Genomic DNA, 12,979 nt, shown 5'->3' on the forward strand with positions numbered 1-12,979 from the left:
CTAATATTGAGTTGCACACAAGGTGTCGAAAGCGTTCTTTCCATTCTTGATGCACACGGGAAACGGTTTGAGCGTTAAAAAAAACAGCAGCGTTGCAGTTCTTGACACAAACCGGTGCACCTGGCACCTACTACCATACCCCGTTCAAAGGCACTTAAATATTTTGTCTTGCCAAATTCACGCTCTGAATGGCACACACACACAATCCATGTCTCAAGGCTTAAAAATCATCCTTTAACCTGTCTCTTCCCCTTCATCTACACTTATTGAAGTGGATTTAACAAGTGACATCAATAAGGGATCATAGCTTTAACCTGATCAGTCTATGTCATGTTTTGTACACTCAGTGTATATGACCCAAGGTCAGAGACAGTTGAGAGGATTAAGTGGGTTATATAATAATAAAAGCTTTATACCTGGATCATGATGTCTACATAGTCCTTTTGGTCCATCAGACAGAGGTAGGGGTAGAGGCTGAGTCTGACGGCCTTCGGGGTGATGCTGGCCAGGATCATATTGCTCTCCCTCAGGGCCCCAACCAGGGCTTTGTGCCACACCATCCGCTGCTCCGCCAGCAGAGCCCTCTGAAACATTCACATGCACCACCATCAGCACGATAATACTGCATGGTACTGTGTGGTTCTGGTGGACGAAAACATGAAGTATGTTCCATAAGCAAGTTCTGCCTTAGACCCACTTTGGATATGAGTTCAAAGTTGACGTCAATTTAAACAACAAACATCTTATAACTTTCATTTGGACTCGACTAGCTAGCCAATCTGTGGTATTCAGCATGTGTTCCGATTCAGATATTGTGATCGAACAGAACAGGTCTCCAGCCAGGTTGTGGAACTCGGTCCACCCTCCATCTAGGGGACTGTCATATTGCCTGTCCATGCCCAGCTGACACAGAGCAGATAGGCTGCCCTGGCCTCTAGATGACTTCGCCCCCTCAGGAGAGCCCCATCAAAATATATGATCATTCTGCAGTACATTATCATTCCGCTGTAAATGTTGCAGAACCACCAGGGACCCTCGTCCTCCTGCTCCCAGTCTGAAACACTGTCTGTAGATGCAGGGAGAGTTTAAACTGTAAATGCCTGGCCCCAGATCACTGAGATAACAGGAAAGGCCTCAAAGCATTACATTTAAAGTTTTGACTGATGTCTGGAGACAAACTTGACACTGACTGAACATGAAAAAATAAAATAAAAATCAACATAATGAAAATATGAGTTTGTCATTGGCATTGGATTAAATCAAATTCCACCCCTTCAATGTAAAGTGATTTGAGATCCTATACAACTCCAATAATTGCTCATTTCAGGGCCATTAAAAACAAAATAAAGTATAGTATATTTCAGTGTGTCACTATCCCATACAACTATAGTAGTATATTTCAGTGTTTGGCCAGACTATACGTCTAGGTGGGTGGGGCAGTTGGTTTACCATCTTGGCCATGTGTGGGGTAACAGGCTTCATGGCCTCCACAGAGTGAATGGTGATGGTGCTGGCCTGTTCCATGCTCAGCTGACGGCTGAACCTCTCCCGCAGCTCCTCCAGGCTGAAGGCCAACTTGGGGTACTTAGCATCTGCCCTCTGAAACACACACAGGTCAGATGGTTCAGAGAGGCCATACACAGACAGGGTTTTACAGGGAGAGACCATTACATCACAGGAGAGAGACACTGGAAGGGAGCATACATTAGACCTAATGTCTATTATCAGAATCAATATTAGATACATTTAGATTACTCACATAGCTATTTTGGAATGCGTGTGTGCACATTCGAGCGTGTTTGTCCAGTCCTAGCCAAAAAGAGGGTGCGTGTGTGTATTCTGAATAATATGAGTGTGTGGTGAAGGGGAGGGTTCGGTCAGGTCAGGGTGCGTCGCTGAGTGCGTTTTGACAGTGCAGTCAGCTGCCAACACACAGAGCATTGCGCAGCCTTAATTACTAGACCAGGGATTATCAACTAGATTCAGCCGAGGGGAGATTTTTTCTTTAGCGGATGGTCAAGGGGCCGGAACACAATTACAAATAATTTGTAGACTGCAAATTGACCACAAAAAGCCCAAACATATATAATATTTGACTAAACCATAATCTCAAACTTTTTTTACATTTGTATACGATCGCATACACTCAGTGGTCAATTTATTAGGTACACAACCCTGTTCACAAAAATGGTTTGCTCCTATAGACCGTGAGTCACGTTCCCATGGCTTGCTATAAAAAGAAGGCAGACAGGCAACCGGTAACAGTTTGATTTAACGTTAGAATGGGAAAAACAAGTGACCTAAGCGACTTTGAGCGTGGTATGATCGTCCTGGGCTTTTCACACACGCAGTGTCTAGGGTTCACGGAGAATTGTGAAACAAAAAAAAATACAAATCCTGTCAGCAGCAGTCCTGTAGGCGAAAACAGCTTGTTGATGAGAGAGGTCGAAGGAGGATGGCAAGAATTGTGCAAGCTAGCAGGCGGGCCACAAACAGGCAAATAACGACGCAGTACAACATTGGTGTGCAGAACGGCATCTCGGAACACACAACTCGTCGGTCCTTGTCACGGATGGGCTATTGCAACAGACGACCACACCGGGTTCCACTCCTATCAGCTAAGTCGGTAAGTCAGTACTGTGACTCAGTTGGTAGAACATGGCACTTGCAACGCCAGGGTTGTGAGTTCAATTCCCATGGGGGACCAGTACGAACAAATATCTGAAAATGTATGCACTCAATGTATGTAAGTCACTCTGGATAAGAGAGTCTGCTAAATGACAAAAATTTGTTTTTTAACTAAAAGAAGCGGTTCCAGTGAGCACGTGATCAACACTGGACAATTGAGGAGTGGAAAAACATTGCCTTGTCCGACAAATCTCAATTCCTGTTGCATCATGCTGATGGCAGAGCAGGATTTGGTGTAAGCAGTAAGCAGAGTGCATGGACCCATCCTGTCTGATGTCAACGGTACAGGATGGTGAGAGGAATGTTTTCCCGGCACATGTTAGGTCCCTTGATAACAATTGTGGAACACGTCCATGCCCCGAATAATTCAGGTTGTTCTGGAGGCAAAGGGCGGGTCTGACCCGGTGTGCCTAATAAACTGGCCACTGAGTGTATACCTCTCTATTATTTTTATTTTTTTATTTTTTTTTATTTTACCTTTATTTAACCAGGCAAGTCAGTTAAGAACAAATTCTTATTTTCAATGACGGCCTGGGAACAGTGGGTTAACTGCCTGTTCAGGGGCAGAACGACAGATTTGTACCTTGTCAGCTCGGGGGTTTGAACTCGCAACCTTCCGGTTACTAGTCCAACGCTCTAACCACTAGGCTACCCTGCCGCCCCATTATTATGCGTGGGAAAACTTTCGAACAGATTTCCAAAATTAAAAATCACTTGGAGCTGATGTGCTGGTGTATTTACACCCCCCAACAGTTGCTCAGAAAACTTGGGGTGCCAAATAAAATCACCCGCAGGCCAAATTTGGCCAGTTGGGGAACCCTGCACTAAACGCTTAGTCTGCTGCCAACACACAGAACATTACCCAGGCTTAATCACTAGACATTCAGCGCCACAAGACTATAAAGTAAACAGATGGCTCATTGTGCTCGACGTAATAAGGTGTAGTCACATCTGTGTGCTCCAATTACTGTGGACTGGTACCTTGACTGCTTGGCATTTAATTTCCGAGATCAACTAAAAATCAAATGATATAATTTACAAAGGAGTATGAATATTCATATGTTTACATCTATCATTGGATGGTAATACATTTAAGGTCAGTGTAGTTGTGTCTGTCGGTCTCTGTGTGTTTGGTGCTTCGAGTGAAGGCACTAAATGGACTAAGGCAGGCCCACGCCACCATTCCCCCTGTGCCTGCAGTCACCTGACAGAGAGAAATAAAGAGGACACGAGGGCCCAAACTAAACACAAACCAAACCCGGACCCTCATGCAAATTAACATCCATCCCATCACCCTCCCGCGGCCAATTAAAAAATAAATATGCTTATACTGCATCATTACATGCTGCTGCTTTGGGCTTAACCCTCAACAAAGGTCTGGCTGGCACCCAATTAAAAAGCTCCTAGAAAGTGTCGGCACATATATCTCATTATATAAAACACACAGCTGGATAAGTGGTCCAGTGAGAAGGGTAGTGAGTAGGCCTACATACTGAGAGGGCCTGTGTACTTTTACATGTTGTGATTTATTATTGAAAGAGGGCGTCCGTGAGCTGTGCAAGGACATCTGGGTATTATCAGGTAACACCTCATTGAAGGGTTGATGTACGGTGTCTCTTTATTAACCCGGGAGACACAGGAAGAGACACTAAATATGTCCGCAAAGGAGAGTCCGCTTGAACGGCAGCGAAAACAAAGCTAAAGGTTACGCGGGAGATAAGTCACTTCGTCACTGGCTCGAAGGCACTAAAGCATGGCACAATACTAGTCTTATTTAAAGAGCAAGCTTTGCTGCTGAGGAACAGTATATACACTGATGTATTTGGACGCATACATTTTAGTCATTTAGCGGACACTCTTATGTTATAACATTCTGTTTCAGTGCATCTGTGGCAGTTCATGCTGGGCCATGAGAAAGGACTGAATAATAAGTATGTTCATGTGTATTGTTGTTTGCGTGTGTCAGACGCTTGTTTCTGACCAGGGGCAGAGATTGTCCAGAGACGGAGCAGAGCCAGCATGGACCGGAATGGGACAACTACCAAGCCTCCCTCCATTTCCTTCTCGCTCTCTCTTCCAGCTAGGACCCCTGGCAAAGGCAGAACTGTCAGCTAAACCATAGATCAAGTGCAGTAGGGCACCAAGATTAACGAGTTAGCTCATAATGATAGAAATGAAATATCCCCCTCACAGGAGAACACAGCATCTCCAAACACTAGATCAAACTGCATTTCTGCACATCCAATTTGCAAATAGTACCTAGTATACCTTTTGTCCAGGTAGGGTATTAATATAATATATAAAAAAAAAATATATATATATATATATATATATATATATATATATATATATATATATATATATATATATATATATATATATATATATATATATATATATATATATATATAAATAAATAAATAAATAAATAAATAAATAAATGTGTGTGTGTGTGTGTGTGTGTGTGTGTGTGTGTGTGTAGTTTCTAATGTATTCTAATATGCAGTTGACTTCCCGTGAGACGGTGTTATGAAAACTTGGCACGGAGTGGTGCAAGCACAGCTAAAAATACATCCTGTATGGCAAACATGCTGTAAGTGAATCATGTGAGAAAGCATAGCAGCACCACTTAATAACCCTAACAGAAATCCCACTATGCCCTCAGATGAACCATCCAACAGGCAAAGCGTCAATACAGGATTAAGATTGAATCCTACACCGGTTCAATCTACTATTACGGACTACAAAGGGAAACCCAGCAGCGAGCTGCCTAGTGACACAAGCCTACCAGACGAGCTAAATGCCTTTTAAATGCTCGCTTCGAGGCAAGCAACACTGAAGCACGCATGAGAGCACCAGCTGTTCAGGACAACGGTGTGATAACGCTCTCGGTAGCAAATGTGAGCAAGACCTTAAAACAGATCAACATTCACAAAGCTGCAGGGCCAGATGGATTACCAGGACGTGTACTCAAAGCATGCAATGACACACTGGCAAGTATCTTCACTGACATTTTCAACCTCTCCCTGACCGAGTCTGTAAAACCTACATGTTTCAAGCAGACCACCATAGTCCCTGTGCACAAGGAAGCGAAGGTAACCTGCCTAAATTATTACCAGCCCGTAGTTATCACATCAGTAACCATGAAGTGCTTTGAAAGGCTGGTCATGGCTCACAACAGCATCATCCCGGATACCCTAGACCCACTCCAATTCACATACCGCCCCAACAGATCCACAGATAACTCTCGATCGCACTCCACACTGCCCTTTCCTACCTGGACAAAAGGAATGCCTATGTGACAATGCTGTTCACTGACTAGTGCCCACAAAGCTCAACACTAAGCTACGGACTCTGGGACTAAACACCTCCCTCTGCAACTGGATCCTGATGGGCCACCCCCCAGGTGGTAAGGGTAGGCAACAACATCCAGGACCTATATAGTAGGCAGTGAGAGGAAAGCCCCAAAAAATTGTTAAAGACTCCAGTCACCCAAGTCAGACTGTTCTCTCTGCTACCGCACGCCAAGCGGTACTGGAGCGCCAAGTCTAGGACCAAAAGGCTCCTTAAGAGCTTCTACCCACTAGCCATAAGACTGCTGAACAATTAATCAAAATGGTCACCCCCCCTCCCCCATTTGTTTTTAACACTTCTGCTACTTGCCGTTTATTATCTATGCAAAGTCACTTTACCCCTACCTACACGTACAAATTACCTCAACTAACCTGTAACCCAGAACATTGACCCCCTGTATATAGCCTTGTTATTGCTATTTTATTGTGCTACTTTTTTATAATTTTTTACTTTCTTTTATTTGGTAAATATTTTAACACTTTCTCAAACTGCATTGTTGGTTAAGGGCTTGTAAGTAAGCATTTCACAGTAAGGTCTACACATGTTGTATTCGGCGCATGTGACAAATAAAGTTTGATTTGGTTTTAATTGCTCCTGTAAGTCGCTCTGTAAATGTATTTTATTTATTTAACTCTTATTATTAGGTAAGTTGACTGGGAACACATTCTCATTTACAGCAACAACCTGGCGAATAGTTACAGTGGAGAGGAGTTGAATAAGCCAATTGGAAGCTGGTGATGATTAGGTGGCCATGATGGTATGAGGACCAGATTGGGATTTTAGCCAGGACACCAGGGTTAACACCTCTACTCTTACGATAAGTGCCATGGGATCTTTAGTGACCACAGAGATTCAGGACACCCGTTTAACGTCCCATCCGAAAGACGTCACCTTACGCAGGGTCATGTCCCCAGTCCCTGTCATGGGGCATTGGGAAATTATTTTTTTTAGACCAGAGGAAAGAGTGGGATGCAGGGTGGTATGCTGCTGGATACTGCACCATGATTACATAGATATTGTTATAGGACAAACACATGACACAGTCCAACCACTGCTTTCAGAGAGCCCTCCAAGGCCTGGGGCGAATTTATTACGCTGATTGCTGCGAAACCGTTTACTCCAAACGAAAACGTTTTGCGACAAAAAACAAGTTTATATTGCTCAAATTCAGGTAGGTCCCTGCATGTTTCGTTCAATTTGCTCAGTTTGGTTCATAAACGATAAACGTTTTCTGTTGCAAGACGTATACACCCCTAGAAAAAGCACGTTTATGTGTCAGACTGCATGGCTGCATGACAACGAGAGGGACAGAGAGACACATTTCTGTCTCCAACAATGGAAAGCGTGTTCTATTCTATTTCACTCTAGTTCAGTCACTATAGATTCAATAATTATTATATTTTACTCTATTCATAGTAAATAATTTATTAGATGTATATAGCACTTTTCATAATAGATCTCTAAAAATGCTTCATAAGCAAAAAAACGAACAAAAAGGACAGGTCCGGTCAAGCAATAAAATCCAAGTCTCTGAATTCTGCATCCTCTGCAGATTGGTTGACGTGTCTACTCTACTCATATGTTGACATGTGTCCTACCTCTGTGTAGAAGTCTTTGACCAGCGGTGAGGAGCAAGTGTGCAGGACAGTGTTGATGCTGGGTTGAAAGTCTGGTTCCACAGTGTGGATGGCCCTCAGCACCATGTCCCTCTCATCCTGCCTGAACACACAGAGTCTAAACAGCTCTTCCACACACAGGCCATCCTCTTTCATCTGACGCAGGACCCTGAGGACAGACAGGAAACACAATGTCAGAAACAAGGTAGCAAACCTCAGTCAGTACTCCCTACAAAGTTGCATTTTGCATATTTCTTTCAAATAGCCATTACTTACAGATGAGTGCATTAGGGACAGATAAAGGCAATGGATGGATTACAAGTGTTGATAATTTTCTGGTAATATTATCTTAATTGCTTGAAGTACAAAGTTAGGCATGTACTTTCATCAGCATAAAAAAAACATAACTTTTTGACCTTGGTCTTCAGAAGGTGAACGAGGCCTAATGCCGGATCTAGTTTACTGTGGCCCCATGGTGACTTAATTATATTTAAAGCACCTCGGCTTCGATATCATTATGCATGACTTTATTATGCTGATTGACAATGCCAGCATAACAAACATCATTTTTGGAAACATCAGGCAGTCCACAGACCAGTCACAGAGCACGTGTCATTTTAATTCAAATGATGGTCATCCTGAGACTCCACACCTGCCATGACTGGACTGTTGAATTCAGGAGTTAGCGATGTGCACACAGCCAGTGGAATACAGAATGTAGTGTATGGAGCAACAACTGAAGCTGAAGAGGGACTGAGGAAACTAAGGCCTGGCTAATTCAAAGCGGCCCGTTGGATAACCGATGGAGCCTTTGGGAACTAAGCAAGAGACAAAGCTGAAGTGTACTACTAAGCTAAGTCAACCTGAATGTCTGAGAAGAGGCCTGTTGTGTGTCAGACAGCATGGCATCATAGCATGCTGGAAATAGTGTTCTGTTCTATTTCATTATATTCCAGTCTAGTTACTATAGATTCAATAATTCATCTATTTTACTCTACTCATGGAATTAAACAATTCTTTTGAAGCTTTATTTAACTAGGCAAGTCAGTTAAAAACCAATTCTTATTTACAATGACGGCCTACCCCGGCCAATCCCGGACGACGCTGGGCCAATTGTGCGCCGCCCTATGGGACTCCCAATCACGGCCTGTTGTAATGCAGCCTGGATTCAAACCAGGTACTGCAGTGACACCTCTAGCACTGCGATGCAGTGTCTTAGACCATGATGAGGTGAGTCGTCTACCCTACTCTGGGGTTGAGGTCAATTGCTCCTATATGTGACTGTTTCAGAGCACTGTATGAATGCCGTCTATCAGTAGGAATGAAAAGTTATGCTGTGGCATGTGATGTGTAACACCTCGATGTAACCCAGAGACAGAGGGCCCTGGTGGGCTTATGTGTTACCACTGCCCTCTAGTGGAGTAAAACAGAATACTGCGACACTGACAAAGCAAAAGGGATGAGGTATTGGAGGGGGGAAGATTTGTCATCAATGAGAGTGTATTCCTTTGCCCTCTAGAGCTTTCTGTAAGACAGTAATTAAATAGCATTCACAGAAACAAACGGAATCCTACATTTTTGTGTCACCCTGATTTCTTTGCATGTTTTGGTATTGTTAAAATACTTTTGGTCGGGAGCGACAGATTGGATTGGCCATTAAAGACTCCCTGTACTGTTTAACATTTCATTTTCTCAGTGTCTCTTGAACAAAGAGGGGTTTAGGCCTTGTGCTCTCAGTGTGGTCTGGAGGAATAAAGAGACAGGGGCGGGGATTACACTGCTATCAGCTCACACAGCGCAGATCAGGACAGGGAGCTGACAAGGGTACACGAAGAAGCGAGACCGAGAGAATGCTGAATTGTGCAAGCTGAAGATAAACTTTAGTTCTGTAGGAATGAGTTGTGCTTTAAAAGGATGCTAGCCGCCAGGCACAGTGCCACTGTGGACAATGGAAACCACATCAGGCCAGGAGATACAGTACAACGAGAAAGAGGGGACACTGGAGACAGAAAGAGGGGGAACTCGAGACGAACAGGGGAAGGGGAGGAAGAACAGTGTGCGAGAAAGATGTCATGGCTGGGCTGAAGAGTGAGCAAGAGAGCACCACCGCAGAACAACAATGTCATTGGTATCACCATACAGTGATCGATGGACCAACCAGCTGGCCCTATCCACCCCTACTGCTCTGCAACCTACTCTGTCATTGGGCCACACTGCATAGGGTGACATCCTCAGGGGGGACAGCAGAGTAGGGCGGGATAACCAGAGACAAGAGGGTCAGCGTCATGATAGTCTGAAAGAGCGCTCAAAAGGAAATCACTTTCACCACAACCGCAGACTGACCAAGACTGACTCAGGATTCTCTGTCATGACTCTGTATTCAAACAAACTGCAGTTTTACACAACAAGGCTAGAAACCAAATCTGATAGAAGAGTCTGTGTCAGATTTTTTTTATTTTTTAAATCTCCTTTTGAATGAATTAGGCTAACATTCTAGTCAGCATATTGACATTGACAAATTGAGTTCCACCAAGCCTCCAAACAGACTGTTATTTCCTTGTCCAATAAGCATAATCAAATTACTGACAGCAGGTTGTTAACAAACAAACACATACAGTATCAATCACAATCCATTTAGCCTGAATGAAATCCATTTGGCCCGGTCTCGGTATAGTCAGCCAGCAGATTGTCCTGGCCTACAACAGATAGGGACATTCATTAAGATATAGCGAGGTCTCTCTCCCTCTCCCAGGATGAGGTCTATATTAACATGTATTTTGACAGGGAGTCATGCTGAGACCATGGTCTCTTTCACAGATGAGCCCTGTAAACACATCAATACAGATATCGGTATACACAATGTGTGCCGCCATGCTAAATGTCATGCAATAAATCTGTCTGGAGGAAGCATGCAGTACCCGACACCACCACTGACCTAAACGCAATATCACTAATCAATGGAGACTTCTCATTCAGGATGCCTGCCTAGCGCCTCCTCACCTCCAGGAAAGATACTTCACTTTCACCCATAACACCTCTCCACACACAGCTGGCCCATGTGCTCAGCCCTCAAAAAATGCCCCACATAACAACGTATTACAGGAAATATAAATGGCAGCATCCTCTAGACGAGAGGGTATTGAGTGGCCAGGTGCTAGACTGGGTAGAAATATCGATGATCTCACATTTAAACAGTGTTGAAACCCCAGTATCTCTAGACACGCTCGTTAACACTGGATCACAAAGGAGGCTAGAATAAAGAGAAATATGAACCGCAAAGCTAATAGGAGAGTCTGACATCTAGTGGGAAACTCAGGCTACAAATGCACTGGCCATCTAGTAATAATCATCCAAGACCACAACGAATTCTCTTACACATTTAAAGCAGTCTAGGCATTGTTTTGTTTAACAGTCAGATATTATCATGTTTACCTAATGTCAACAAGTTCCAGATGAACCTAGAGTTACAGTTATGAGTTAAGTTCTGTAAATGGCTGTCTGTGGGTTAGCCTACCTGTTGATGACCTTTGGAGAACAGTTAGGGGTTCTGCCCATACACTCCAGTGCAGCACAGTAGGAGGTGAGGTTAGGCTTCAGACCTGCCTCTTCTACCAGAATGAACATACGTCCAATCTGGTTCAAAGAGCCCTGCAGTTGTCCACATGGAGAATAAGGAGGTAATGCAGAATTTAGAGACTTGTGTAGACACTGTATTAGAATTATTGAATTCTAATACAAGAGTGAGCAGCACTTACCTTCTTGGCCCAGACCCTCATCATGACGTTGTAGAGTCCTATGTTGAGCAGGTTGCGTCGGCTGATCATGCGGTGGTGAGTGAGCAGGAGGCGCTGGGCTCGGTCAATGTCGCCACAGAACACACAGGCCTCCAGGTAGCAATGCACACTAAGCTGGACACCCTCGTACATCCTGGCCTCGCTGTTATCCTGCATGAGCTCCAGGCTGGCAGACATAGCCCACTGGTTAAGCTTCCTCTCCAACTTCTCCACCTCAGCCAGCTCCTGGGCCTTGGCCTCCGTCTTCCTCTCCAGCTCAGCCAGCTCCTGGTCCCTGGCCTCAGAAAACTCAGGAGCCGGCTCCTTTGAGGCTTTCCCCTTTCCTTTGGCTTTTCTAATAGGCACAGTTGCAGCAGCAACCGGTGCACCTGCCATAGTGTGCGCTTGGATTGCAGTTGGCTCTTGGTTTTTCAGAGTCTTGCTCTTTTTAGATGCCGATGCAGTCTTTTTTCCAGCTTTTGTCAATATGTTTTTTTGTGCGGTACCTGGTAGCATCAGTTTTCCTTTTCTGCTTTTCACAGGTTTATCTTCTATGCCTAGCTTCAGGTTCAGTTTCTTTGTTTTAGTCGTCTTCTCCTGAATCAGTTTCTCCATCCAGCGGGATTTGTAGGCTGAAGCATCTTTGCCCCCTCCATTACTAATAGTCTGTCCCACCTTGGGCAACTCAGTCCTCCCCCCAGAAACATTTTTGTGACTCTTCCCTGAAGAAGCCCCTCTCCCCGACTTGGAAGCATTGACAAATTGTACCTTTGCATGTTGGACATCTAAAACAATGTCAGATTGGAGTTGCTGGATTCTGGCCTCAAGCACTGGAAAAAAGAACGGGAGAGAGAAAATACTAGCATTGTGATATAATAGAAAACAAACATGTAAAAGCATTTGAGGGATCACATGCATGATAAAAGGAATTTATTACATACCATCTAACAGCTGAGATTGTTCCCATACTCGTTTTTTCCCATCCTCTTTCTTTGGGATCAGAGCTGAGAAATGTCTTCGTTGTGATGTCCATGGTGGATCTGTAAGAAGATTGTTGTGAGAATTCCTATATACAGTGCCTTGCAAAAGTATTCATCCCCCTTGGAGTTTTTCCTATTATGTTGCATTACAACCTGTAATTTAAATGGTTTTTAAAGGGATTTCATGTCCAGATGGGTTAGGGCCGTGTGCAGTGTGATTGCGTCGTCTGTGGACCTATTGGGGCGGTAAGCAAACAAACTGGAGTGGGTCTAGGGTGTCAGGTAGGGTGGAGGTGATATGGTCCTTGACTAGTCTCTCAAAGCACTTGATGATGACGGAAGTGAGTGCTACGGGCGCGGTAGTTGTTTAGCTCAATTAGCTTTCTTGGGAGCAAGAACAATGGTGGCCCTCTTGAAGCATGTGGGAACAGGTTTGGGAATGTTTTAATAGTTGCTGTGGGTAAGACATCGCTGATGCACTTGCAAATAAACTCACTCACCGAATCAGCATATTCGTCAATGGTGTTGTTCGCCGCAATGCGGAACATATCCCAATCCACGTGATCGA

The 12,979-nt window shown here is 44.1% G+C and overlaps 1 protein-coding gene across 2 annotated transcripts in view; it reads right to left on the minus strand.

Moving 5' to 3' along the window:
• Positions 1 to 12,979, minus strand: part of LOC110521417 (DNA-directed RNA polymerase, mitochondrial) — a 37,460-nt gene that overhangs the window by 18,114 nt on the left and 6,367 nt on the right. For both annotated transcript variants that reach the window (XR_002473136.2, XM_021598949.2), the window contains exons 2-7: positions 12,373 to 12,471; positions 11,414 to 12,261; positions 11,173 to 11,306; positions 7,641 to 7,827; positions 1,450 to 1,599; positions 417 to 584 (exon numbers count right to left, since the gene is read on the minus strand). Coding sequence is in view for 1 of the 2 variants with exons in the window: in XM_021598949.2 (XP_021454624.2) it covers positions 417 to 584; positions 1,450 to 1,599; positions 7,641 to 7,827; positions 11,173 to 11,306; positions 11,414 to 12,261; positions 12,373 to 12,471 (1,586 nt within the window). In the remaining variant the exon portion in view is untranslated. The remainder of the gene's footprint in view (positions 1 to 416; positions 585 to 1,449; positions 1,600 to 7,640; positions 7,828 to 11,172; positions 11,307 to 11,413; positions 12,262 to 12,372; positions 12,472 to 12,979) is intronic.

This window comes from Oncorhynchus mykiss, chromosome 30 (genome assembly GCF_013265735.2).
Source record: "Oncorhynchus mykiss isolate Arlee chromosome 30, USDA_OmykA_1.1, whole genome shotgun sequence".
In the NCBI taxonomy this organism is placed as follows: domain Eukaryota; kingdom Metazoa; phylum Chordata; class Actinopteri; order Salmoniformes; family Salmonidae; genus Oncorhynchus; species Oncorhynchus mykiss.